At 47.1% G+C, this 25661-nt stretch overlaps 3 protein-coding genes and 1 long non-coding RNA gene across 8 annotated transcripts; 1 reads left to right on the top strand and 3 right to left on the bottom strand.

The window, feature by feature from the left end:
- Nucleotides 1–455: 455 nt before the first annotated feature.
- cyp27a2 (cytochrome P450 family 27 subfamily A member 2) lies at nucleotides 456–12645 on the bottom strand. 4 transcript variants are annotated; one of them, XM_028010627.1, is made up of 9 exons: nucleotides 12276–12645; nucleotides 5720–5910; nucleotides 5293–5492; nucleotides 5007–5204; nucleotides 4762–4943; nucleotides 3266–3432; nucleotides 1856–1937; nucleotides 1510–1768; nucleotides 456–887 (listed from the first exon to the last, which is right to left on the bottom strand). In XM_028010627.1, the coding sequence occupies exons 1-9, from the start codon at nucleotides 12531–12533 to the stop codon at nucleotides 871–873; spliced, it is 1554 nt and encodes a 517-aa protein (XP_027866428.1). In that variant the 5' UTR covers nucleotides 12534–12645; the 3' UTR covers nucleotides 456–870. The 4 variants fall into 4 exon arrangements, with proteins under 4 accessions (XP_027866428.1, XP_027866426.1, XP_027866427.1 ...); XM_028010625.1 differs by having other exon boundaries at nucleotides 1532–1768; nucleotides 12276–12629; XM_028010626.1 differs by having other exon boundaries at nucleotides 1532–1768; nucleotides 4762–4928; nucleotides 12276–12625.
- Nucleotides 7780–9320, top strand: LOC114140619 (uncharacterized). Its single transcript, XM_028010727.1, has 2 exons — nucleotides 7780–8179; nucleotides 8294–9320. The coding sequence occupies exons 1-2, from the start codon at nucleotides 8083–8085 to the stop codon at nucleotides 9016–9018; spliced, it is 822 nt and encodes a 273-aa protein (XP_027866528.1). The 5' UTR covers nucleotides 7780–8082; the 3' UTR covers nucleotides 9019–9320.
- A 2050-nt stretch (nucleotides 12646–14695) lies between the features above and the next one.
- LOC114140686 (uncharacterized) lies at nucleotides 14696–18871 on the bottom strand. Its single transcript, XR_003594643.1, has 3 exons — nucleotides 18735–18871; nucleotides 16123–17321; nucleotides 14696–14872 (listed from the first exon to the last, which is right to left on the bottom strand). It is a non-coding gene; the product is annotated as an uncharacterized LOC114140686 (long non-coding RNA).
- A 354-nt stretch (nucleotides 18872–19225) lies between these two features.
- On the bottom strand, nucleotides 19226–23766 carry LOC114140644 (protein DEK-like). 2 transcript variants are annotated; one of them, XM_028010764.1, is made up of 9 exons: nucleotides 22606–23766; nucleotides 22428–22495; nucleotides 21976–22336; nucleotides 21649–21730; nucleotides 21454–21558; nucleotides 21264–21373; nucleotides 20173–20267; nucleotides 19935–20064; nucleotides 19226–19846 (listed from the first exon to the last, which is right to left on the bottom strand). In XM_028010764.1, the coding sequence occupies exons 3-9, from the start codon at nucleotides 22003–22005 to the stop codon at nucleotides 19817–19819; spliced, it is 582 nt and encodes a 193-aa protein (XP_027866565.1). In that variant the 5' UTR covers nucleotides 22006–22336; nucleotides 22428–22495; nucleotides 22606–23766; the 3' UTR covers nucleotides 19226–19816. The 2 variants fall into 2 exon arrangements, with proteins under 2 accessions (XP_027866565.1, XP_027866566.1); XM_028010765.1 differs by having other exon boundaries at nucleotides 22428–23766.
- Between the last annotated feature and the right edge of the window lie 1895 nt (nucleotides 23767–25661).

Below are 25661 nucleotides of genomic sequence, written 5' to 3'. Positions count from 1 at the left end.
CAAAATTCTCAGATTGTAGAATAAAATCCTCTTCATGCTGTTATAATAATTAATCCAATAATCCATGAAGGCACAGGGAGAACACAGTCAGGCCTTAGCAAGCTACATGCTAACTAGATGTTAGCACCTAGCTACATGCTAACTAGATGTTAGCACCTAGCTACATGCTAACTAGATGTTAGCACCTAGCTACATGCTAACCAGATGTTAGCACCTAGCTACATGCTAACTAGATGTTAGCACCTAGCTACATGCTAACAGATGTTAGCACCTAGCTACATGCTAACCAGATGTTAGCATTTAGCTCTGATCGCCTCTGATTTTAGTCTCTTTAGACTAAAAAACTAAACCAACAATAAAAACTAAATAAAAACTAAATCAACATTAATAAAAAGTAAATAAAAACAATATTAGCAGAAAAAACAAACTGATGAGAAATGCTGCTGAGTCATAAATCTTTGCATTCCTGTCATTTATTAGTTTGTATAATTTCATGTAAAATCTGTTACTTTATTATTAAATGTGTGCTGTAATTATCTCCAGCAGGTGAACGTGGTGATATTTGGCCTTCAGGGGGCGCTATAACAACTAACAGGCCCTGCTAAAATATTATAAACTGATCCAAAAACTAATTTTATGTTTTTATCTTCCTGAACATCAACATGATGAATCTGTGGAGTGATTTTCTACTTCCTGATGAGACTGACTGCAGAACATGAAGAAGCTGTAAACGGTTTCAGAAAGCAGGAGGAGAGCGAGTGCTGCCACCTTCAGGCTCGGGGGAGGAAGCGCAGGTTGATGGGTCTGGATGGGATCAGGAGAGTTCTGGTTTTAGGCTCAACGAGAGGAGAGTCCACTTCAGGATGAACGTCATAGTGCTGCATCACCTGGAGGACACATACAGTCAGAAAACACACACAGGAAACACACACAGGAAACACACAGAGTCAGGAAACCCGACACATGGCGTTCTGACTAGAACCAGGAAGATAGAGCACATAACACCAGTTTTAAAGTCCCTCCACTGGCTCCCTGTAGCTCAAAGAATAGACTTTAAAATACTGTTGTTAGTTTATAAATCACTGAACGGCTTAGCACCACAATACATTAAAGATCTGCTGTTGTTGTATCAACCTTCCAGACCTCTCAGGTTCTGGTTCTGGTTCTGCTCTGCATCCCCAGAACCAGAACCAAACGAGGAGAAGCAGCTTTCAGCATCTATGCACCACAAATTTGGAACAAACTTCCAGAAAACTGTAAAACAGCTGAAACACTGACTTCTTTTAAATCTCAACTAAAAACCCACCTGGTTTTTTGAAATGTAATCAATTACAAATTTATTGATGGGACTTGATTTAATGCTTTGTTTTGATTATTGATTCTATGTTGCTTTGTGTTTCTGTGTTTGTAATGATGTAAAGCACTTTGAAATGTCTTGCTGCTGAAATGTGCTATACTAATAACATTTGATTGATTGATTGATTGATTGATTAAATAGATCAAACACACTGGTCTCTCCCTCTCCCCTCACCCTGGACAGAGCCAGGTGCATCTCCATCTCTGCCAGCCTCTTGCCCACACAGCCTCTCACGCCGACGCCAAACGGGATGAAGCTGTAAGGATGGTGGTGGTAGAAACCGGGCGTGGCTCTGCCGCTGTGGCTGCTGGGAGATTCCTGCTGCAGCCAGCGCTGCGGCAGGAACTCCTCCGGCGCCGTGAACTCCACCTCATCGTGGGATGCAGCGTAGTGACACAGATGGAACTGAGTCTGCAGGGGACAGAGGGACAGACAGGCAGTGAGGACAGACAGAGGGACAGACAGACAGGCGGCTGCTGCAGCTCTTCCTCCTCCTACCTTCTTAGGGAACCAGAACCCGTCCACCACCACCTCGTTCTCTGACACCAGCCGTCCGTTTCCATGCACCACCGGATACAGGCTGCAACACACACACACACACAGATCAGGACCTTCCTGTCTCTCTGCGTGTTGTAAAACGCTGCATGAAGCTCAGACTGAAACATGATGAACACGGTGGTGGCAGCATCATGGCTGTTGCACCATGAACCTTTGTGGCTCCAGTGTCCCTTAAATGGAAGTGGGCTGACAGGAAGGGGGAAGACATGTGGTAAATGTCGCCGGGTTCGGGAATCGAACCCTTGACGGCCGCGTCGCCACCACGACACGCCCAGCAGGAATGTTTGAGAGAAAAACTGTTTAAAACTTTATTTCAGTGACTGTAACCTGCAGGCTGGTTAGAATAAAGTCAGAGAAATGATTGAAATTATTTTAATCAATTTAAAATGATTTAAATTCTGGTTCATCTTTTATCCCGACTTTAATTTAAGTTCATCTCCATCTGGACTTTTTCTGTTTCTTTGTTTTTATTTCAACTCGCAGGAACCTGACAGTCAGAACATGGAGGATTTACAGTGGGCTTTGACTAGGCCCTTCTGATCAGAACCAGTTCTGTTTTGACCAGTTGGGTCTGATGAGGTTCTGTGAAACTAAACGGGTCCAAAAAGGAAAAACCTAAAAGTCTGAGGAGGTTTTTGTCTCAAAAACATTTAGTCTCCGATTTCAGCTGATTTATGACAGTTTGAGAAAAACTTTGATTTGAGACGATATTCTGGAATATTCTGACGATATTCTGATGATATTCTGGAATATTCTGGAATATTCTGACGATATTCTGGAATATTCTGATGATATTCTGATGATATTCTGATGATATTCTGGAATATTCTGGAATATTCTGGAATATTCTGATGATATTCTGGAATATTCTGATGATATTCTGGAATATTCTGACGATATTCTGGAATATTCTGACGATATTCTGATGATATTCTGGAATATTCTGCAATATTCTGACGATATTCTGGAATATTCTGACGATATTCTGGAATATTCTGACGATATTCTGATGATATTCTGGAATATTCTGGAATATTCTGACGATATTCTGGAATATTCTGACGATATTCTGATGATATTCTGATGATATTCTGGTGATATTCTGGAATATTCTGGAATATTCTGATGATATTCTGATGATATTCTGATGATATTCTGGAATATTCTGACGATATTCTGGAATATTCTGACGATATTCTGATGATATTCTGATGATATTCTGGAATATTCTGACGATATTCTGATGATATTCTGATGATATTCTGGAATATTCTGACGATATTCTGGAATATTCTGACGATATTTTCACCACTTCCTGCTTCCTGCGGTGTTGTGGGCGGGGCGTCTCACCGCAGCGTCTCCTTGACGACGGCCCTCAGGTAGGGCATCCTGGCCAGGTGTGGCGCGCCGGGCGGCTGGCGGTCGGGGCAGACGGCGTCGACCTCGGCCTGCAGCCGGTTCTGGGCGGGTCGGTCCCGGGCCAGGTGGTACAGAGCCCAGGACAGAGTGTTGGACGTCTGGAGGAGGAAATGTTCAGAGTTCAGAGATTCAATATTTGATCAGAACCGGTCACTTCAGAACCCAGATTAGGAGGATAATCCCAGATTAGCTGATTATTAAAAATCCACAGGAATACTGTCATTTTTTTATATTTCATTTGTTCTAAACATTTTTATTCTTATCCAGAAAATATCTCATCTGTATTTAATTAGTGTTTATATTTGGAAACATTTTGGTTCATTTAGATCCTCTGTAGTTATGAGATTATAGAGATTAAGATTAAATCAGGAGCGACTGATCTGAGTTTTATAAATGAATCATTTGGATTTAGATTTGATACATAATATAAATATTTTGACAGAATCAGATCAGGTTCAGTTTGTTCTGTTGATCTGCAGGAACAAAAACAAAAAGTTATTAATAATAATAATTCATAATCAGCAGCAGTTCTGGTTCCTCAGATCCTCAGAGCAGAAAAACGTCGACGCAGCAAAAAGTTTCCTAAAGCTGCAGCTGAACCAACGAAGGTTCAAAGGTCAAACAGGAAATATTGAAGTGATTCTGATTCTCCATCTCTGCCTCAGAGGAACTGATTCTGTTCAGGTCTGAACCTGTTCAGTTACCATCTGAATGCTTCAGCTGTGACTCATCCACCGGCCCGACCCGACCCGACCCAGAGCCAATCCAGAACCGAGCAGCACCACGGCGAGGCGGAGCGTTGAGAGCGAGTCGGGGCAGGTCTCTGTTATCGATCCGGTTCATCTGAGAACCAACTTCAGGAAAACGACGAAAAACGACGACTAACTTTAAAACATCTTCAGCTTCAGGGGAGAAACAGGAAGTGGTCATTACGACATTAACATCAGCTTTTATGAACTTCCTGTCGGCAGCAGAGGAAACAGAAACAGTTTGAAGAAACAAGAAAACATTTTCCTGAACGACAGGCAGAGCTTTGACCTTTGACCTTTGTGTAGCGTTAGCATGTAGCAGGTCAGTTATCAGTTAGTTTGGTTTGCTCTCAATAAATGTCGACTAAAGATGTTGAATAAAAAACATAATTAGTTTTTTCTCCTCTGTTTGTTCAAAGAGTCAATAAATTCATTAAATTATTTAAATGTTGATGTAAAACTTTCCTAACAAAAACTAAAGGGATGTTTGCTAACAGTTAGCTAAAATAATTCATCACTATTTTTATCTGAAGGACGTAGAAAAAACATTTTCACCACAAAACAAACTAAAATCTGGAGCTTAATCTGGTCTAATCTGAGTTCAGTGTTTCCGTCGTTGCCATGGCGTCACACCCTGACAGCGGACCAGGCCTCACGGCGGCGAGCGGCGCTGCTCACCGTGTCCACGCCGCCCAGCATCAGCTCCGTCACGCTGATGTAAACCTCGCCTCTGCTCAGCCTATCAGACGACAGCAGGTACGTCAGGAACATCCCCTCACCGCCGCCGCCGCCGCCGCCAGGCTGCGCCGCCAGCTCCGCCATCCGCCTGTCCACCAGCTTCTGAGCTGCAGGGCACAGACCTGATACTGGACCCGTTTACTGGGACCAGTTCAGTGTTTCAGGAAGTCCAGCAGGTGACCTACCTACGCCGTAGAGGTCGTCCCAGGCCTGGACGAAGCGTCCCCAGAAGGGGAGGAGCCCGCGGCTCCAGCGCGGCAGCAGCACCACCTGGTCGGACAGCGTCAGCATGTCGTTGACGGCGGCGATGAAGCGCAGCGTGTCGGCAGGGATTTCCTCCTGCAGGCAGCCGAGGCGCGTCTCGAACAGGACGGCAGAAATACCTGCAGGGCGGCAGAACGTCAGCTGCTGGAGGGAGCACAGTCAAACCGCCAACACGAAGCCCCGCCCCCAGTCTGAAGCCCCGCCCACCTTCAAAGCCAAACTTGTAGAGCTCGGCGGCCAGGTCGGGCACGGTGGCGCCGTCGGGGCTGCGGCGGCGCAGCAGCTCCAGCCGGGCCAGCAGGTCGTCCACCACGGTCTGGACCACGGGGGCGAAGGCCGACACCTCTCTGGGTCGCAGCATCTTGGGGTTCAGGACGCTGCGGATCCGGTGCCACTCCGGCCCAGAGCTGCAGAACCACAGGGAGACCCGATCACCGGTCAGACTTGAAACATTTTATCAGGAGCCTGAAGACGCTTCATGAGAAACCAGACATTTCTATTTAGGGGCACGTTGTCATGACAACTGATTAAAGTCACAATTCAGAGATTATAACCAGACTTATTTTTTTAGGGGCCTGGACCAGGTTCTGATCCGGTTCTGAATTCCCCTGCAGCAGACGGACTCTGGACTCACTCCACATGCAGGCCGTACGCCTGCCCCCTCAGGTCCCGGTACTCCTTCCAGTGCGGCAGCTCGACCCGGACCGGGTACCGGCCCTCCTGCTGGATCACCTGGGCGATGAGCCGCGGACTCGCCACGTTCACCAGCTGGAACGGACCGAACCGGGACCGCCATATGGGGCCGTACCGCCGCTTCTGGAGGCACTGGGGGAAACAGAGGAGTCAGGATGGTGGAACACACACACACTGTAACACACACACTGTAACACACACACACTGTAACACACACACTGTAACACACACACACACACAGTATAACACACACACACACACACACACAGTATAACACACTCACTAACACACACACTGTAACACACACACACAGTAACACACACAGTGTAACACACACAGTATAACACACACACACTGTAGCACACACACACTGTAACACACACACACACACACACAGTAGAACACACACACTAACACACACACACACACCCAAACACACACACACAGTAACACACACAGTGTAACACACACAAACACACACAGTGTAACACACACAGTAACACACACACACTAACACACACTGTAACACACACACACACTGTAGCCCAGCATCTGGTTGCTCAGCAGAGAAGCTGCAGCCAGAACTTCCTGTGTTTCAACCAGCAGAACATTAACATGAATTATTAACTAGAACATTTCTGAAGAACGTGCAGCCGGTTCTGATGCTAAAGGTTAGCATCACAGCTAAAGTAAGCTACAGTGTCGTCAATACCAGGTGGAGAATCAATATTTTGTTGACAACATGAACTGAATCCATTCAGGATTCGGACATTAATGGAGAAGCTACAATTAGCCGAGATGCTAATGTTAGCCTAAATGCTAACACTAGCATCTTGACAGAAAACCGTAGAGACATTTCTAAAACATTTTACACTCGGTGTGACGTCATGAGCAGATTTCACATAGACATAATATAAGGGTAGACGCCGCATTGGCCGCTCCGGCGCAGGAAATACGGCGGCCATCTTAGAGCGGTATACCCTCGTACTTTGCTGAACCAAAACAACAGAAGATGCCTCAGTTCTGCTCGGCTTATTCGTGTTTAAATCTACGAACTGTTGATGTCAGGGACCGGGGGATAACTTTTCACAAGTAAGAATGACATATTATTGTTAGTATGTTGTGAATGTAATATTACTGTACTGTATTTATGCCCACCAGCGAAATGACAGCAAATGTTAGCAATCGGTCTTCAGCCGGAGATTTGATGACAGGAATATGTTTCAAACAGGCCTACTCACAATTTCAGTAGCTTTGTTTAATTATCATTATCAACAAATTTTAATCAAATTTGGAGTTTTATGTTCTTTAAAATATGAAGATCAAAAATAGTGAGTGTAACGTTTTTCTGAATGCTCAGCTTAAGCAGGCAACAAGGCTCCTTAGTTTCAACCGTTGCAAATAACATGGACCTCATTCGGACAATGTTTTTGTGTACACACTCCCAGATATCACGTTTTTGTTTTAAAGGTTTCCAAAAGATAAAGAGAGGAGGAAGAGGTGGGAAATAGCTTTGAGGAGGGATGGATTCACTGCAAGTGATTCATCTGTACTATGCAGTGAGCATTTCAAAACGGAGGATTTTGACAAAACAGGTCAGATTGTCAGACTGAGAGCTGATGTGATACCATCAATTTTCAGCTTCCCAGTTCACCTTCAAAGAGTAGGTGCATTATTAAAAGTTCATTAGCATTCATAAATGTGCATAATGTTAGCCTTAAGGGATATATGTGTGTTTATGTACAGGTAGTATATACTGTGAAGTCCATATTCATAAGGTTTTTACATTTAAGGTTGAAAACTACAGAACTACAATAACCTCCACAAAAGCCCAAAGTAGTGAGTATGTGGCCTCTCAAGATGACCCAGAAACTTGTAGTTCAGACCTGCAACCTCAGTCTAATGATGTGAGTATTTTTTCTATTGTAAATATCATATCATAATGGTCAAGATCATATTAAAATCTAAATTATTTTCTAACCCTCATGTTGAATCTGCAGTTTTGTTTCTGTTGAATCGTCTTTTCTTCAGTGTGTTACAGGTCCCTAATGCTTTTAAATGGTAAGTACATTATTTAAAAAATTAACTATAGGTAAGTGTGAAAAAGGTATGTATTGTATGTGTTCTGGTTCAAGTTCATATTGGTGGTTTCTGAAAGTACCGTTTGAAGCAGCATCATTATGCTTTTCTGTGGTGCTTTTTTGAGGTGTCTTGTTTAGCCATGTTCAGAGCAATAAAACATTTTTCTTTTGCAGGTACCTCTCTGTCATTGGATTTGTCATCAACATTAACACGTTACTGCTGATGATTCCTGAACTGCTCCAAGTGCAGCGGTATGTCCTCACATACAGGTTCAGCCAAGATCACTTGGAGCTCCTGTTTAATTCCATCAGAGCGTCAGGTACTGTTGATGTCCTTTCAGTTAGAATAACTTCATAAAATATACTTCATGAATGTGTTCATATGTTATGTCGTATGATTAACACATGTATTGTATCCCTGTATTCCATTCAAGGTGGCTGGAATAACAACCCATCAGCATGCCAGTTCCAGGCCATCTTCCGCCGGCTGATGGTTCGGTGTGGGGTTACACCCAGTGAGACTGGCAATGTGGCAGCACAAGACAACACCGTGTCCCTGTCTGCTGTTGAAATGTCCTCTCCTGAATCTAATGAAGAGCATCCCTGTCCTTTTGCTAGGATTTCAGCCATTCTGGACGACCACAGCTATCTTCCGACCAAGTTTGGTGGTCTGGTAGAAAATGCCTTGGTTTACATATCTGGATTTGTTGTGAGGCAGATTCTGCGTAAACTAACCTGTGACCCATGTCGAGTCAGTTTGATTCAAGATGCCACACCGTCTTCATTTGATGAGAATTACCATCTTCTGACTTTGAAAAATAATGGCGGGTTAGTGATTCCCTCACAAGGCGTAGTGAAGGTGGTGAGAGCTGCAGAGAGGGTGATTCGTGGTGCTTCACCAAACCATCCTCCTAAGCTGTCCGCCGTCACATACATAGTCCGTGAAGACATTGGAACAGAAGATGTTTTCCAGCTTGGGGAACACACTCAGGAGACACAATTTGGCATTGACAATCACCATTCTGACTTGCTGTCATTGGTTGTGTCTGTGTTTCTGAAGATAAGGATGCACCACATTGCAAAAGTCACATGTCTTGGTTTGCAGAAAGGCAACACCAGAAAAAAGCTCTGCAAAACTGTCCTATTTCAAGGCTATTAGATTGTGTAAAAATGTAATGAATATGTAAATACTGTCACAACAGATAAGTATGCATGTGTGTATGTGTGTATATATGAGATTATCGGAATATATACATAATGTGTGTGAATAAATTGCATCTTTGGTTGTATCTTGCAAAACATGTCATACTTTAAAACATTGTATTCCACCAAAATTATTTAAATATGCTAAACTATACGTTCCTATACATGCAATTTTAATAGCTGTATGCCTAAAATTTAATTATGTGACAATGTGATTACTGTTCAGCGTGTTATGATCTATTAAATGCGCTGATCCTTTATTGTGCCTGCCAAATATATAAGGCTGAGTGGAGTGGTATACCGCTCCAAGATGGCCGCCCTAAATCTCGTCAGCTCCAATAGGCGAGAGCGGCCCATGAGGCGTCTATCCATATATTATGTCTATGAGATTTCATACCAACACAGGAAATTTGTAGGCGAGTTCAGAAAGTTCTGGGCTCAGAACCAGAACCGAACTGCTGCTTTCAGCTGCACTCTGAGTTTCAGGCAGTTGGAAATTTGGCTCGTTTTTTGCTAATTATGCCGCCATTTTCACTTTTATCGCCAATAAAAGTAAAAGTTCTGATGCTGAACAAACGAACCGGACCGACGGTCGAATAACAGGAACCAGAAATATGAAATAACTGCGGTTGGTTCATTTAACCACAGAATTAATCATTTACATCCATTTCACACACAAGAAACGATGGAGAGAAAAAGAAAAGCTAACAGAGATGTTAGCATCATTTCATGGTTCTGGTGTCGGTTCTGCTGGTTCTGTTGGGTTTAACATTAACTCAGTTTTCACTCAACATGCTGAACATTTGGACCTGCAGTTGATCCACAAACCCAGCAGCAGCAATGATCTGATGATTTATGTTGAATCTAAATGAATATTTGAATAAATTAAAACTTCGGATCCAAATGGACCAAATGGACCCGGTGGTTCTGAAAGCTCAGACTGTTAAACGGATCATCGCAGAAATATTTCAGCTTCAGCAGCTAAATAAAATCATTTTATATTTAAAGTTTCAGTCAAGAATGTTTCATCTTAGCTGAAGCACAAAATGAACATTTTAGTTAAAAAAGCAAAACATTGAAATTTACAAGTAAAATGAAGAAAATCTCTTTAGTCAGACATTTTCTAATTCCTTTCAAACATTTAGATATTATTTAGATATTATTGGCATTAATGCAGGAGAATAATCACATCTATATCTATAGATCTATATTTGGCTGAAGGACGCAGACAGAAAGAAAAGATTTAGAATATTTCAGAACAGAAACTAAATAAAAGGAAATAAACCTGAAAGGTGAAGAGACTCGGAGAGAGAGAGAGAGCTGCAGCTGTGTGTGTGTGTGTGTGTGTGTGTGTGTGTATTACCTGCAGCAGTCTGTGTGTGTGTGTGTGTGTGTGTGTGTGTGTGTGTGTGTGTGTATTACCTGCAGCAGTCTGTGTGTGTGTGTGTGTGTTACCTGCAGCTGTGTGTGTGTGTGTGTGTGTGTGTTAGTGTGTGTGTGTGTGTTACCTGCAGCAGTGTGTGTGTGTGTATTACCTGCAGCAGTGTGTGTGTGTGTTACCTGCAGCTGTGTGTGTGTGTGTGTGTTACCTGCAGCAGTGTGTGTGTTAGTGTGTGTGTGTTACCTGCAGCAGTGTGTTAGTGTGTGTGTGTTACCTGCAGCAGTGTGTGTGTTAGTGTGTGTGTGTGTTACCTGCAGCAGTGTGTGTGTTAGTGTGTGTGTGTGTTACCTGCAGCTGTGTGTGTGTGTGTGTTACCTGCAGCAGTGTGTTAGTGTGTGTGTGTTACCTGCAGCAGTGTGTTAGTGTGTGTGTGTTACCTGCAGCAGTGTGTTAGTGTGTGTGTGTGTTACCTGCAGCAGTGTGTGTGTTAGTGTGTGTGTGTGTTACCTGCAGCAGTGTGTGTGTGTGTGTGTTACCTGCAGCAGTGTGTGTGTTAGTGTGTGTGTGTGTTACCTGCAGCAGTGTGTGTGTTAGTGTGTGTGTGTGTTACCTGCAGCTGTGTGTGTGTGTGTGTGTTACCTGCAGCAGTGTGTGTGTTAGTGTGTGTGTGTTACCTGCAGCAGTGTGTGTGTTAGTGTGTGTGTGTGTTACCTGCAGCAGTGTGTGTGTTAGTGTGTGTGTGTGTTACCTGCAGCAGTGTGTGTGTTAGTGTGTGTGTGTTACCTGCAGCAGTGTGTTAGTGTGTGTGTGTTACCTGCAGCAGTGTGTGTGTTAGTGTGTGTGTGTGTTACCTGCAGCAGTGTGTTAGTGTGTGTGTGTGTGTTACCTGCAGCAGTGTGTTAGTGTGTGTGTGTTACCTGCAGCAGTGTGTGTGTGTGTGTTACCTGCAGCAGTGTGTGTGTGTGTGTTACCTGCAGCAGTGTGTTAGTGTGTGTGTGTGTTACCTGCAGCAGTGTGTGTGTTAGTGTGTGTGTGTTACCTGCAGCAGTGTGTTAGTGTGTGTGTGTTACCTGCAGCAGTGTGTGTGTTAGTGTGTGTGTGTGTTACCTGCAGCAGTGTGTGTGTTAGTGTGTGTGTTCCTGCAGCAGTGTGTGTGTTAGTGTGTGTGTACCTGCAGCAGTGTGTTAGTGTGTGTGTGTTACCTGCAGCAGTGTGTGTGTTAGTGTGTGTGTGTTACCTGCAGCAGTGTGTGTGTGTGTTACCTGCAGCAGTGTGTGTGTGTGTGTTACCTGCAGCAGTGTGTGTGTTAGTGTGTGTGTGTTACCTGCAGCAGTGTGTGTGTTAGTGTGTGTTACCTGCAGCAGTGTGTGTGTTAGTGTGTGTGTGTTACCTGCAGCAGTGTGTGTGTTAGTGTGTGTGTGTTACCTGCAGCAGTGTGTGTGTTAGTGTGTGTTACCTGCAGCAGTGTGTGTGTTAGTGTGTGTGTGTTACCTGCAGCAGTGTGTGTGTTAGTGTGTGTGTGTTACCTGCAGCAGTGTGTGTGTTAGTGTGTGTGTGTTACCTGCAGCAGTGTGTTAGTGTGTGTGTGTTACCTGCAGCAGTGTGTGTGTGTGTTACCTGCAGCAGTGTGTGTGTGTGTGTTACCTGCAGCAGTGTGTGTGTGTGTTACCTGCAGCAGTGTGTGTGTGTGTGTTACCTGCAGCAGTGTGTGTGTTAGTGTGTGTGTGTTACCTGCAGCAGTGTGTGTGTTAGTGTGTGTGTGTTACCTGCAGCAGTGTGTGTGTTAGTGTGTGTGTGTTACCTGCAGCAGTGTGTGTGTTAGTGTGTGTTACCTGCAGCAGGTGTCCTCTAGCTCCGTAGCCCCTGATGAACAGCCAGTACAAGGTGGTGAACCAACTGGGTCCCGGAAGCTCCGCGGCGCTCTTCAGCCTCCTCCGCGGCTCTGCGGCCGCCGGTTCGCTCAGGCTCCTCTGAGCCCAGACCGAGGTTCCGGTTCTGGTTCCGGCTCCGAGCCGCAGCGGTCCCTGGGTCCGGGTGGAGAGCGCTGCGAGGCGGAGAGCCCCGGCTGCAGCCGCCCGGCAGCCGTCCATGGTGCTGCCTGTTAGCCTGATGCATCGGCTGATGCTCCGCTTTAATACACGGAGCTTTGCGTGGCGCCCCCTGCAGGCGGACACCGGAATAACAAACAGGGAGGCTTCTGTAGGTCGCGCTGTTGAAACTGGATCAATAATCAACTAACATTAAAGAGAACCAAAGATTTATTCACCATCAATAAATAAATACTGACTTATCACTAACTTTGTTCTAATATTCTATATCTGCTCAGCTAACCATAAGTTAATATCTATCTATCTGTCTATCTGTCTGTCTGTCTGTCTGTCTGTCTGTCTGTCATCAGAGAACAGGATTAAAGTGAACGAAAGAAACTATTTTCTGTTCAGACTGAATAAAATCCTGCAGTGATTTTTATTTGCCAACATTAAAACTTCATAATTGAAAACCATAAAAAATATAAATATTAAAATAAACATATTTATCAGTGAGAAACTTTAACCAGCTAAAATCAGCACATAAACCACATAAATAAGAATAATTAATCAAATAAAAAACAAAATCTTTAGAAAAATTAGACAACTAAGATTATAAAATGATTTGATGATTTTTTATCATTTCTCTCCACTGATCCTGTGGTCAAAATGTTTACTTAAAGTTTAATGATGAATTAGATTAACAATAAAACTTATTATGAGCAAACTGATGGATGGATGGATGGATGGATGGATGGATGGATAGATAGATAAATCTTTATTGTCATTGTCACAAGAACAACGAAATTTAAAAAGTGCCATCAGTCAGTGCATTTGCTTAAAAACAAAAAATAACTGTCTCACAATTCACACACAATGTAAGAAATAACAAATAACTGGTAAAAAAAACACAACACACAAACAAACAAACAAAAAAACAACTAATAAATCAGAACAGCCACATTCTGACATCCATCATTCATGATGATTAATGGTTGTTTTTGATTGCATTTAGTTTTGTTATTGCTGTTGGGTAGAAACTGTCTCTGAGACGGTTGGTTCTGGTTCTGGTTGCTCTGTATCTTGTGCCTGAAGGCAGCAGTGTGAACAGAGAAGGTCCGGGGTGAGAAGTGTCCTTTGTGATGTGTTGTGCTTTTCTTAGACAGCGGTCGCTGTGCAGGTCCTCCAGTGAGGGGAGAGGGCAGCCAATGATTTTTTGGGCTGTATTCACAACCCTTTGGAGAGCTTTCCTTTGAGCCGTAGTGCTGCTGTTATACCAGACGCAGATACAGTAAGTCAGTATGCTCTCTATGGAGCACTTGTAGAAGGACACCAGCAGCTTCTCCTTGATGCTGTTCCTCCTGAGAACCCTCAGGAAGTTCAGTCTTTGCTGGGCCTTTTTTATCAGCTCCAAGGTGTTCATGTTCCATGTGAGGCCCTGCTCAATGTGGACCCCCAGGAAACGGAAATCAGCTACCCTCTCCACGCATTTTCCCCCAATGGTTAGTGGTGTAATGTCCGTTTTATTCCTCCTGTAATCTATTATGAGTTATTTTGTCTTTGAGTTGTTGAGGAGCAGATTGTTCTCCCTGCACCACACCAACAGCCGCTCCACCTCTCCCCTGTAGGCGGACTCGTCGCCTCCTGAGATGAGCCTCACCACTGTGGTGTCATCAGCAAACTTGATGATGGTGTTGCTGTGGTGGGCAGAGGTGCAGTCATATGTGTACAGACAATAGAGCAGGGGGCTCAGCACACAGCCCTGTGGAGAGCCAGTACTAAGGCTGAGGGCAGTGGATGTATGTTTTCCCACCCTAACTCTCTGCTGTCGGTTGGTCAGGAAGCTCAGGATCCACATGCAGGTGGAGTGAGGGAGGCCCAGGTCCCCCAGTTTGTCCACCAGTCTGTGAGGGAGGATGGTATTAAAAGCAGAACTGTAGTCTACAAAGAGCATCTGCACATAGCTCCCCTGCTGCTCCAGATGTGACAGAGCAGCATGGAGGGCCGTGATCACAGCGTCCTCTGTGGATCTGTTGGCTCTGTAGGCGAACTGGTGGTGGTCAAAGCCAGGAGGGAGAAGTGCTGTGATGTGACCCAGGACCAGTTTTTCAAAACACTTCGTCACCACAGGGGTTAGTGCCACTGGCCGGTAGTCGTTGAGGCAGGAGATGTGAGGTTTCTTGGGTATGGGGACTATGGTGGAAGATTTCAGGCAGGATGGGACTGTAGACAGGGCTAGGGACTGGTTGAAGATCCTGGTGAAGACTCCAGCCAGCTGATCGGCGCAGTCTTTCAGGACACGTCCAGGGACGCCATCAGGTCCAGCAGCCTTCCTTGGGTTGACAGCCCGCAGTGTGCGCCTCACCTCGTGCTCCTCTACAACGAGGAGTGTGGTGTTGTGACTAAATGGAAACGTCAATAAAGATTTGTAAATAATTAGACAAGTGAAATAACCAACATTCAGGAGGAGACGTTCATTATTCATCTATTTATTAGAATCGTTATTAATATTGACACTGAGTTAATATCGGCTGCTCTGATTGGCTCTCCTCCTCACACAGACATGTTGTGTCCACCAGTTTCAGTATAGAGTCCAGGTCTCATCCTGTCTTCTTCCCATGAAGGGTTCAGTTCAGGTTCTCTTTCATATTCAACATTTTATCATGAAGCCATGAAAGCGACAGGCCTTCACCGGTCGGTTCAACGACACGACGACTCCAACAGTGTAAACTCTGGCAGAGAAACTGAGCCTGAAAACTGAGACTGAAGAAAGTTTCTGGTTTGCAAATATCTAAAAAAAAAAAAAAAGGGATTTAGGTAAGACATATTTATTGCTAAGTTAATCAAAAGATCCCAAATTGTTCTCTATGAAAAGGTCCTTAAAACGAGCAGGACCCTCCGGTGCGTCTCCAGGAACATCCCATCCTGAACAGATGGTGTAAAACATGGATAAAAATGATTTAAAGTATTTAATAAACTGGCCTCATATTCTCAACCAGTTTCACTGGCTGGTTTAAAACAGGGTTAGATGGAGAGAGAGGGGAACAGAGCACAGCTGGATGGGTAGATTGTTACCACTATGTAGCTCCATAGACACCCAGGTTTTAGGAAAAATTAAAACAAACACTGAGCAGCTAAGGTTGGAGGCCCAATAATAAAACCAGAAACTGGGGGAGGCAAAGACCCCCTGCTGTTTAGGGTCTGGAGTTGTAGTTTATGAAGCCTTGGGCCAAATGAAAGACCAAAGAGTCGAGTCCAGCTCATTAAAATAGTAGGAATAAAATAGGTAATGTAGGTAGAAGCATCATTTCAGTGGAGTTGATGCGTCTCACATGGAAAAGGGCGTCCAGTCGGTCAGGGGTCCTTCACTTGGTTCAACAGCTGAATCAAATTTGAACAGGTTTCCTGTTTTCTTGTTTTCTACCCTGTGATACCAAAGTCTGTGAATTTCTGTCTCTCAACCTGAACGGCAGATTAGCTCAACCTGACATATTAGCTTTATTACTGTGGGGAAAAGCTCACTGTTGGTAAAGCTCAGCTTATACCCAGAGATCTGACCCAACTGGCTAAATATATCGAGAGCAAGAGGCAGTGAGGTTGATGGTTTGGAAATAAAAGGTAAAAGGTCATCTGCATAGCAGGCTATACTTACAGTCCAAGATGGCGGCGCCCTGAGGAAAAGCAGCCGCCTGAGTTTCTGGAGTCAGCCCTCGGTAGAACGTTGCTCCTTTATTCCTGTGGTTCTGGAATGAACTGTTGAGCCTCCTTCACCGAACCGAGAAGTTTTTGGCACCGCTGGATTGCGTAATGCGAAGACGGGCTGGGAAGAGAAGAGGCGGCCTCAGGCCCCGCTTGTAGAGCTCCGCCATGATGTCCTTATTGTCTGCACGTTGGGCCAGGATGTCTGGGCCGTAGTCCTCCACAATACGAACAGACGCACCTCTGTAGTCGAGCTTCCCTCTCCTCCTGGCTTCCGGAGCGATGAGGTCTTTGGTCAGGTATCGATGAAGGATCACCGGGTCCTGCGGGCCGTTTAGCTACCAGAGAGCGGTAGCTCTATCGAGCTCTGGTGGAGACGGAGCTCCTCTTTCCCAAATAACTCGCAGAGAAGGTTGGAGAAAAAGTGAGTATGGCGCCCACTTTCAGAGTCTTCGGGCAGACCGAGGATGAGGATGTTCTGCCGTCCGCTGTGGCTCTCCAGGTCACTTTATCTTTTAGCTTGGCGTTGTCTTCACAGAGAGCCGCACAGGAGTCTTCGAGGCCAGCCGCTCGCTGGCCCAGATCCTCTAAGGAGGAGACTGGCTCTGCCTGTTCCTCCAGGGTTTGCTGCACCTGGTCCAGCTTGGAGCTCAGCTTGTTGGCAGAAGATCTGGACTCAGATTTCAGATGCTCACCGTGATAGCCTCTAGCGTTAAGCTAGCGTCCTCCTTCTTACAGGCCATCACTACTGGGTAAATAATCTAAAACACCAGCCAAGATGTTTCTGTATTGATGGGTGGTGTAGAATTAGCTTTCTGTGGGTGAATTTAGGTAAAAGGCTGGATTTTTCCGGAGCAGTCCGTCGCTACGTCTACCCTGTCCACATGGCAAAAATGCAGATGGTCTGAAGACATAAATCCGTTCACAGAACTGGGTCGTAGGGAACCTTCAACCTGCAGAGGTGGAGGAAAGCTACTGGACAGTAGCCATAGCTGCCCTGGGCGTCTGACAGGACCGCCGGGCAGCCAAGGTGGGTGAAGATGGAGACGGACGGAGCGAGGACTCAAACCGGCAACTCCCAGATTACCGGATGAACTCCTGCCACCATCATCCAGAATGGCTGATCTCTGAGGTGGAGCTGGGCGGATCCACCTGTGGCAGAAGAGGAATCAGAACGGTTCAAACGGTTCTGTTGAGAAATGTAGACATTTATCTATGATGCTAGCTGCAGTGACGTGCGGTCAGGGGAGGCAGGTGAGGCAGTGCCTCACCAGCCATCATGGAAAGAAAGAAAATATATAATCATAAAGTAATTTAAATTGTTATATTCATCCGGTGGTTTGTACTAAAAAATATTTATTTTTCATGTAGCTTCACCAATTTCGATTTTTATTTGTTCAAAATCGCTGAATTTTCTTATTTTCCCATTGAAATGCTTGGAAGCGATGCCGGTGAGGCAGCAGCGAGCTCTGCCTCACCTTGGATTGCGCAACCCCTGGCTCTGCGCTGGCTGCTAAGCGGAGAGAGCATGTTGCTGTACGGCGTCAATAAAATGGTTTAAACAAATTTAATATGTGAACTTATTTCCAATAATTTAGCTTATGTATATAATGTACAGTGCTTTTTGTCACCAACTGTGTTTGTGTAACGTGTTTCGTGTAATGAGCGATTATAAACGGCAGAGAACAGGTTCGAGGTGAGGCAGGCAGTTCTCTTGCCTCATGGCAGGGGGCGCTCAAGATCCCAGACGTTCGTCTTGTTCACTCCTCAACTGCCGAGTAAGTGACAGCGAGCTAGGCTAAACGATTCGGGAAGCAAGTCAAGTGCAGCGATAGATTATAATAGAGATAGTGATTTTTTTCCTCTCGCTTATCCCGACTTTCGACATGGATGACTACATTACAACACTAAAAAAGTTTTCTCAAGTGGACTTTCAATCGAAGCAGGAGATAATAACCAAAGGAAGACCAACGCCGGAGCTGAAAGGTTTGTATGTGTAAGGATGCAGAAGTGAAACATAACCTGTAAACTGCTGTCAATCTATGCATCTATTTGCAAATCTGATTCTGATGACGTCAGTGCCTCACCAGCTATGAACCTCACCGCACGTCACTGGCTAGCTGAGAGTAAAACTCAGAGAACATCTAACATCATCCACCTCTAACCTAGCATAACGGTGCCGGCTGTGCAGCTGCTGCTAGCAGAACAACCAATGAGACCAGAGCTGCTAAACCACAAAGCAGCAGCATGTTCAGGTCAAACGGAGCAAGTCTGAAGGTCACCAGCTGCTGCTGGACTCCTGAAGTCCAGAGAGGACAGACGAGGACTGGGAGAGTTTTCTAGGGAGGGAGGCTCAGAGAGAGATGGACCAGTTCTTCTCCTGTTTGGTCCCGACCCGACCACCGGTTGCTGGGCCTGCGGATGGCAGTACTCTATCAAATCCTCACCATGGAAACCAAGTTTCAATCTATCCACTTCCTCTGCTGCTCCCATTTTCTTTCTTTCTTATTATTTTATCTTTATTGATTCTCAAGAAAGTATCATTTCCATGACCTTTGGCCTCACCTTTTGAAATAAGGTGGACAAGTAGAGCATTACATTAAGGGGCGTGCTGTGGTGGCGCAGGGGGTTAGCACGCCCCACATTTGGAGGCCTTAGACCCGCGGACGTTGCGGGTTCGACTCCCGGTCCCGACGACCTTTACCGCATGTCCTCCTTCAAAAAATGGCGCCGGCTCAGCTGTTAATCTGTGTATAAAAAATTGTTGCTGTAACTGCGAAATAATTTCCCTGCTGGGATGAATAAAGTCATTCTTCTTCTTCTTCATTATAACGGTCAGAACAAAGATGTAGCTTCACTTCCCTGAAAAAGATTAGAAAGTAAAGAGTAAAGAGAGTGAAAGAAGAAACCAAAGAAAAGAAAACATTTATTTAGAAATGTAAAAAGCAAACCACCAAAAACCAAAAACATAGTATAAAATAATGATGAAGTCTGGCTGTCATAGGAGTTTAATCAAGTTTGGTCTCTAAAAATGAAATGAGATCTTTGACGTTTTACATAATCTACCATAATCTGCCTTGTGATTAGAGGCTGTTATTGTTCCCATTTTATAAATGTTAAATGTTTTGTTGACCCAGTCGTCTAAAATCTTGTAATAACTATTGTCTTGTAATGTTTTTCTTACTTGCTGTTAATAAAATAGTTATTAAATATTTGTTTCTTTTTGAAGCTTCTTGAGGAATTATGAAAAAAAACATCATCTTGATCTCCAAAGGAACATTCAGCTTGAAAATACCCTGTAAGACATTATTTATCTCTTTCCACTAATCTTTCATAACTGGTCAGTCCCAGACGACATGATAATGGTTTGTACATTTTCTCCAGCATGCAGGAGGATTTCTGATCAAAATCTTACCAGATTTTTCATTCTAGAGGTTTATTCTGTGTCCATTAGTATCTCCATTATTTCCCACCTCTGTAGGGTTGAATTATTGTTGATCTATTAGGATTTTATGCTGCTCCATGTCCATGTTTTCCCACTTAATGACTTCATGTCATGAACACTAGTTTGGGTTGAAACCGTCCTGAGCAGAACATTTTGGATCCTCCTGACTGATTTTACCTTAAACTCCTCCACCTGCTGTAGGCTACCGCCTCCTATTGGCCACTGGAGGGCGCTGTGAAGGAACGAACACGCAGAAGCGTTAGTGAAGGAACACAACCTGCTCCTGGAGGAGACGGACGTCTTCAGAAGAGACGGATCACCTTCCCGCTGTCTCTGGGCTCAGTCAGGAAGCGGAGGATCCGCTGGACAAGCTGCTCCTTGGTTCCTCCTCTCCTCAGCGCCAGGATGGAGCAGATGTCCCTCAGGGTGGCGCTGGGGAGGACAGAGCTCCTGGAGGGAGACATGACCAGATCTGAGGAGGAAACAGGTTTCTTCTTCTCTGATCGCCATCAGAACAGGAAACGCTCAGAAAACCAGAGGCACCTGAAGGGAACCTACATGAGCAGCTTGGCCCGTTTCAGGATGAACTCCTGACTGTCGGCGGCGAACAGGAAGCCGTTGAACCGCCGGAGGTTCTGCTTGATGGATCTCGCCTGAGGGAAAACACAGAACTGTAACTGAGCGGGTTCTGAGTCCCGATGGAGCCACTCAGATTAAAGACCCGTTACTCCCAGAGCGCCGCGTCTCCTGAACTCTGACCTTCAAACCGTTTCTCTTCCTGTCCCTTCATCAGCTTTTACTCTTTATTGTTTTTTTAAAGCTGTCTGTGTTTTCATGAGTCAGGTTTTAGAGGACAGAGTCCCACAGCGCCCCCCGCTGGCAGGGAGTCCCACAACGCCCCCCTGCTGGCAGGGAGTCCCACAGCGCCCCCCTGCTGGCAGGGAGTCCCACAGCGCCCCCCGCTGGCAGGGAGGAGTCCCACAGCGCCCCCCGCTGGCAGGGAGGAGTCCCACAGCGCCCCCCGCTGGCAGGGAGTCCCACAGCGCCCCCCGCTGGCAGGGAGGAGTCCCACAACGCCCCCTGCTGGCAGGGAGTCCCACAGCGCCCCCCGCTGGCAAGGAGGTGTCCCACACAACGCCCCCTGCTGGCACGGAGTCCCACAGCGCCCCCCGCTGGCAGGGAGGAGTCCCACAGCGCCCCCCGCTGGCAGGGAGGAGTCCCACAACGCCCCCTGCTGGCAGGGAGTCCCACAGCGCCCCCCGCTGGCAGGGAGGAGTCCCACAACGCCCCCCGCTGGCAGGGAGTCCCACAGCGCCCCCCGCTGGCACGGAGTCCCACAACGCCCCCCGCTGGCAAGGAGGAGTCCCACAACGCCCCCCGCTGGCAGGGAGTCAGCACATTACAAGCCGCTCCAGAACCTGCCCGTTTATTTCTACTCTGCTCTGGTTCTGATTGGACCGGAAGGCGTCGGCGCCTTCTGACGGTTTGTGGAGGGAAACGGGAAGCGGCTCGGATCAGAACCAGCAGGTCTGAGGTTTCCAGACTCCTGGATTTTTATGCTTCCCATCAGATGTGAGAACATGGAACCATCAGGAACTGGGTCGTTCCAGTGGACTGCAGAGGTTCTACCGGCTCCAGAGGTCGTGTACCTTCCCAGGCAGGTTGAAGAGGACGTAGTGGAGGGGCCTCAGCTCCGCCGGGTTCCTCCTGCAGAGCTGGTACCTGGTCCAGGGAATCTCAGCCAGCCTCTCTCCACCGCCTGGAAGTATCAGAACCAACAGTCAGGCTTCAGTCCTGGATCAGAACCAGGCTGCAGAACCAAGCTTCTTCAGGTTTTACCGTCTGCCACGTTGACCTCCGCCCTCGACCTCGGAGCCTCGATGGTGAACCGGTCGACTGGCCTCCTGGTCCGCTTCCCGACCAGGATTTCTCCCAACCCGGCAGCTGGATTCACAGCGTTAGTCAGGACCGCTGCAGAACTCTGAGCCCAAATGGATCATCAGTCCAGTCCTCACACTTCACCCCTGTTCTCACCGTTGACGGTCCGGACAAGTTTCTGGATCTCGTTTTGGCTCAGATTCCCCTGGACGAGTCCTGAGTCCCTGGAGGAACCAGCCTGACACACACCCACACCCACACACACACACACACACACACACACACACACACACACGCACACGCGCACACACACACACACACCCACACACACACACACCCACACACACACACACCCACACACCCACACACACACACACACACACACACCCACACACACACACACCCACACACCCACACACACACACGCAGGAATCAACAGCTGATTGGATGAAAGGGTTCTTTCTCTGACCAATCAGATCTAACCTGGTCTGCTGCAAGCTCCGCCTTCCTCATCCGGGCCTGCTCCAGCGTCTCCTAGTAGCTGCTCATGTGCGCCTCCTGCAGGCCGGTGAGGAGAGCTGCAGGGTTCCTGAGGGCCTGGGCCGTGGCCCCCAGCTGGCCCCGGGCCACCGCCGCATTCACCGCATCCACGGCCGTCTGGACTGGAAGACGACCACGGTCAGCTCCAGGGGTCCACCTGGGAGCTCCCAGCCAATCAGAGCGCTCCTACCTGCAGCTGCGTCCACAGACAGCTCCTCAGCCAGGATGTCCCCGATGTCCTCAAAGGACTCCATGGGGTCGTAATGCTGGCTCAGCTCCAGCTCCATGTGGTTGATCTCCTCGTCTGGGACAGAGTCACATGTCACCAACACTGCTCTCTGATTGGTTCAAAGACCACTACATCCACCTGGGAACACACCTGGGTCAGCACTTACCAGTGAAGCTCACTTTCCCTTTTAGACCAACAATGGGCGGAGCCAAGCCTTGTTGGGACAGGAAGTGGCTGCAGAGACACACGAGATGGCAGAGGCCAGAGACGGACAGAGGGACGGACGGAGGGACAGAGGGACGGACGGAGGGACAGAGGGACGGACGGACAGATGGACGGCGTACCTGAGAGCGTGGATGCAGTGAATAAGTTTGGGAATGTTCTTCCCGTTGTAGACATCGATGGTCTCAGGATAAAACACCTAGAAACAACCAATCAGTTAGTACAGAAGCTGATCAGTGACCAATCAGTGACCAATCAGTGACCATTCAGGTGAGAGTTCACTGACCGACGGCAGGCCCGCTGACATCATGGCGCTCCTCCACAGGTTGATGTTCTCTGTGTGTCTGTACTGCAGACCAACATCCTGAACAGATGAATGTTATTGATCAGTGATTGATTAAAGAATCTGAATGAAATGATCAGATATTCCTGGAACCAGATGTTGGTAGAAACATGTGGCTGCAGACAGCCGGGGTCAGAACCCGACCTGGTACCGGTGCTGGTCCGGGTCGTAGATCCGCTCCAGCGGGATGTGGGCGGGAGCGAAGTGGTGGCCCAGCTTGGCCAGAGTGACTCCGTTCCTCAGAGTCCTCTCCAGCTCCACCGGGCCAGGAAGCTCCGCCCCCAGAACCGCCTCCATCCACCTGAGCAGGAAACCACCAATCAGAAAAGCCAACAGAGCCGGATTTAATCTGGGTTTACCATCTGATCCGTCTCAACTCCCAGAATGCACCAGGTTAACACATCCACATGGCAGCACCAGGTCCAGTTCTGGTTCTGCTCACTGACCTCTTAGCCTCCTCCAGCCTGCACAGGTAGAGGTAGGCCACGTTCTGGAGCCGCTGGACGTCCATCTCCTGACCAGTCAGACGGCCATCTATGGAGCCACAACACGCCTTCATTCACCGTTCCATCCAAACTGCTTAGTTTGTAACCAGAATGAACCGGTGCGCCCCCTGCTGGCCAAAGCCCTGATTTACAATGCTACAAACGGTTCATGTTGTTTTCTAGACAGTTTTTACTCCAATATCATCGTTAAACACTGAGATTGAAATATTACATTTTTATAGGCTACACACAAAAATAGAAAAGAGGATCGTTAGCAGGTTTGATAGGCAGGCGAGACGAAAAAATACATACGAAACAAATGTTAAAAGAAACATACTAGCTAGGCGATGCTAGCTGCCCAGCTGGGGTAGCTAGCATCGCCTAGCTGGGGCAGCTAGCTTCGCCTAGCTGGGGCAGCTAGCATCGATTAGCTGGGGCAGCTAGCATCGCCTAGCTGGGGGGCAGCTAGCATCGATTAGCTGGGGCAGCTAGCATCGCCTAGCTGGGGCAGCTAGCATCGATTAGCTGGGGCAGCTAGCATCGATTAGCTGGGGCAGCTAGCATCGCCTAGCTGGGGCAGCTAGCGTCGCCTAGCTGGGGCAGCTAGCATCGCCTAGCTGGGGGGCAGCTAGCGTCGCCTAGCTGGGGCAGCTAGCATCGCCTAGCTGGGGGGCAGCTAGCATCGATTAGCTGGGGCAGCTAGCATCGATTAGCTGGGGCAGCTAGCATCGATTAGCTGGGGCAGCTAGCATCGCCTAGCTGGGGCAGCTAGCTTCGCCTAGCTGGAGCAGCTAGCATCGATTAGCTGGGGCAGCTAGCGTTGCCTAGCTGGGGGGCAGCTAGCATCGATTAGCTGGGGCAGCTAGCATCGCCTAGCTGGGGCAGCTAGCATCGATTAGCTGGGGCAGCTAGCATCGATTAGCTGGGGCAGCTAGCGTCGCCTAGCTGGGGGGCAGCTAGCGTCGCCTAGCTGGGGCAGCTAGCATCGCCTAGCTGGGGGGCAGCTAGCATCGATTAGCTGGGGGGCAGCTAGCATCGCCTAGCTGGGGCAGCTAGCATCGATTAGCTGGGGTAGCTAGCATCGCCTAGCTGGGGCAGCTAGCATCGCCTAGCTGGGGCAGCTAGCGTCGCCTAGCTGGGGCAGCTAGCATCGATTAGCTGGGGTAGCTAGCATCGCCCAGCTGGGGCAGCTAGCGTCGCCTAGCTGGTGCAGCTAGCGTCGCCTAGCTGGGGCAGCTAGCATCGCCTAGCTGGGGGGCAGCTAGCGTCGCCTAGCTGGGGCAGGGCAAGTTTAGCCTGGCAGCCACAATGTTTGTAGTTCACTGAGGGAAACAGAACAAACATCAAATCTACCTGTTTTACAGCTTCGTGTTGATATTGTTCTACATTGTGTTCGGTTCCGTCCAGTAAGGTTCTGTTCTTACAGCAGATACTATAATGTTAATCCATAAACATCGACATTAAATGATGAAACCGGAGTCTAAACTGATTTTAAAGTAGATGAATAAAGAGCAGTTGATCAAAACTTACAGCGGTTCAAACATCTTTTAATGCCACAAAACAACTTTTAGTTTTTACTGCAGGGAGAAACAAAGTTCAGTAATTCATCTACTATGTATTATTATTATTATTATTATTATTACTACTGCTGGAAAGTATTCCTATCTTATAGTTGACATTTCCCGCCTCTTTCTGACTCACTCGATCATTCTCCGCTTCCGGTCACAAGTTTGCCGCGTTGGATTCTGGTCTTTGTAGTTCCATCGCGTCTTTCCAAGCAAATTTTAAGCTTTTTTTAAAGTCACTTATCAGAAAATATTACATCCATAAAAATAACTTTGATCAAATCTAATCTTTAACGCCACGCGTCTCCGTTACCATGGTTTCCAAATTAAACTGTGGGCCAACAATATCAACTGGTTCTGATGGACCTTTTATAAGAAGTATCTTCCAGGATGAGAAAGTCCAACATCAGCAGCGATCAGAACATCTGCAGTTCCGACAGTTCACCACCAGAGGGCAGTGAGCGCTCCTAATCAAACAAAACTGTTAAACGTTAAAGATGTAGTTTAGGATCTGGGTCACGTGATCCGGACCAGTATGGACGCTTAGGAGCTTGCTCTGCCCCAGGACCTTATGAATTTTATAACTTTCTACTTTTGACATCTGCATTCTGCCTGTTAAACGGTCCATTGGAGATGCCGAAGTCGCAGCGTGACGAGGAATTCCCTATTTTTTCATCGACGGGCAAAAAAAGACCCACTCAACAGCACACACGTGCGGCTAGCGAGGCAGAGCTAACTGTTGCTGGCCCTTCGGAGCCAGCGGCAGCTAACCAAGCTACTATGGA

The sequence above is a fragment of the Xiphophorus couchianus genome, chromosome 24 (assembly GCF_001444195.1).
Source record: "Xiphophorus couchianus chromosome 24, X_couchianus-1.0, whole genome shotgun sequence".
Lineage (NCBI taxonomy): Eukaryota > Metazoa > Chordata > Actinopteri > Cyprinodontiformes > Poeciliidae > Xiphophorus > Xiphophorus couchianus.
Note: the sequence above shows the minus strand (reverse complement) of the source record. Positions and strands in the feature narration are given on the sequence as shown.

What these genes read in the sequence shown, in the direction of transcription:
- LOC114140619 (XM_028010727.1), top strand. Translation starts at nt 8,083, where the DNA reads ATGATTCCTGAACTGCTCCAAGTGCAGCGGTATGTCCTCACATACAGG. An exon ending in TAATTCCATCAGAGCGTCAG is followed by an intron (nt 8,180 to 8,293) that starts GTACTGTTGATG and finishes ATTCCATTCAAG; the next exon opens with GTGGCTGGAATAACAACCCA.
- cyp27a2 (XM_028010624.1), bottom strand. Translation starts at nt 12,533, where the DNA reads ATGGACGGCTGCCGGGCGGCTGCAGCCGGGGCTCTCCGCCTCGCAGCG. An exon ending in CTAGAGGACACCTGCTGCAG is followed by an intron (nt 5,911 to 12,275) that starts GTAACACACACT and finishes TGTTTCCCCCAG; the next exon opens with TGCCTCCAGAAGCGGCGGTA. An exon ending in CTACAAGTTTGGCTTTGAAG is followed by an intron (nt 5,205 to 5,292) that starts GTGGGCGGGGCT and finishes GCCGCCCTGCAG; the next exon opens with GTATTTCTGCCGTCCTGTTC.
- LOC114140644 (XM_028010765.1), bottom strand. Translation starts at nt 22,005, where the DNA reads ATGAGGAAGGCGGAGCTTGCAGCAGACCAG. An exon ending in TCTTCAACCTGCCTGGGAAG is followed by an intron (nt 20,268 to 21,263) that starts GTACACGACCTC and finishes GTTTTCCCTCAG; the next exon opens with GCGAGATCCATCAAGCAGAA. An exon ending in AAACGGGCCAAGCTGCTCAT is followed by an intron (nt 20,065 to 20,172) that starts GTAGGTTCCCTT and finishes GTCTCCCTCCAG; the next exon opens with GAGCTCTGTCCTCCCCAGCG.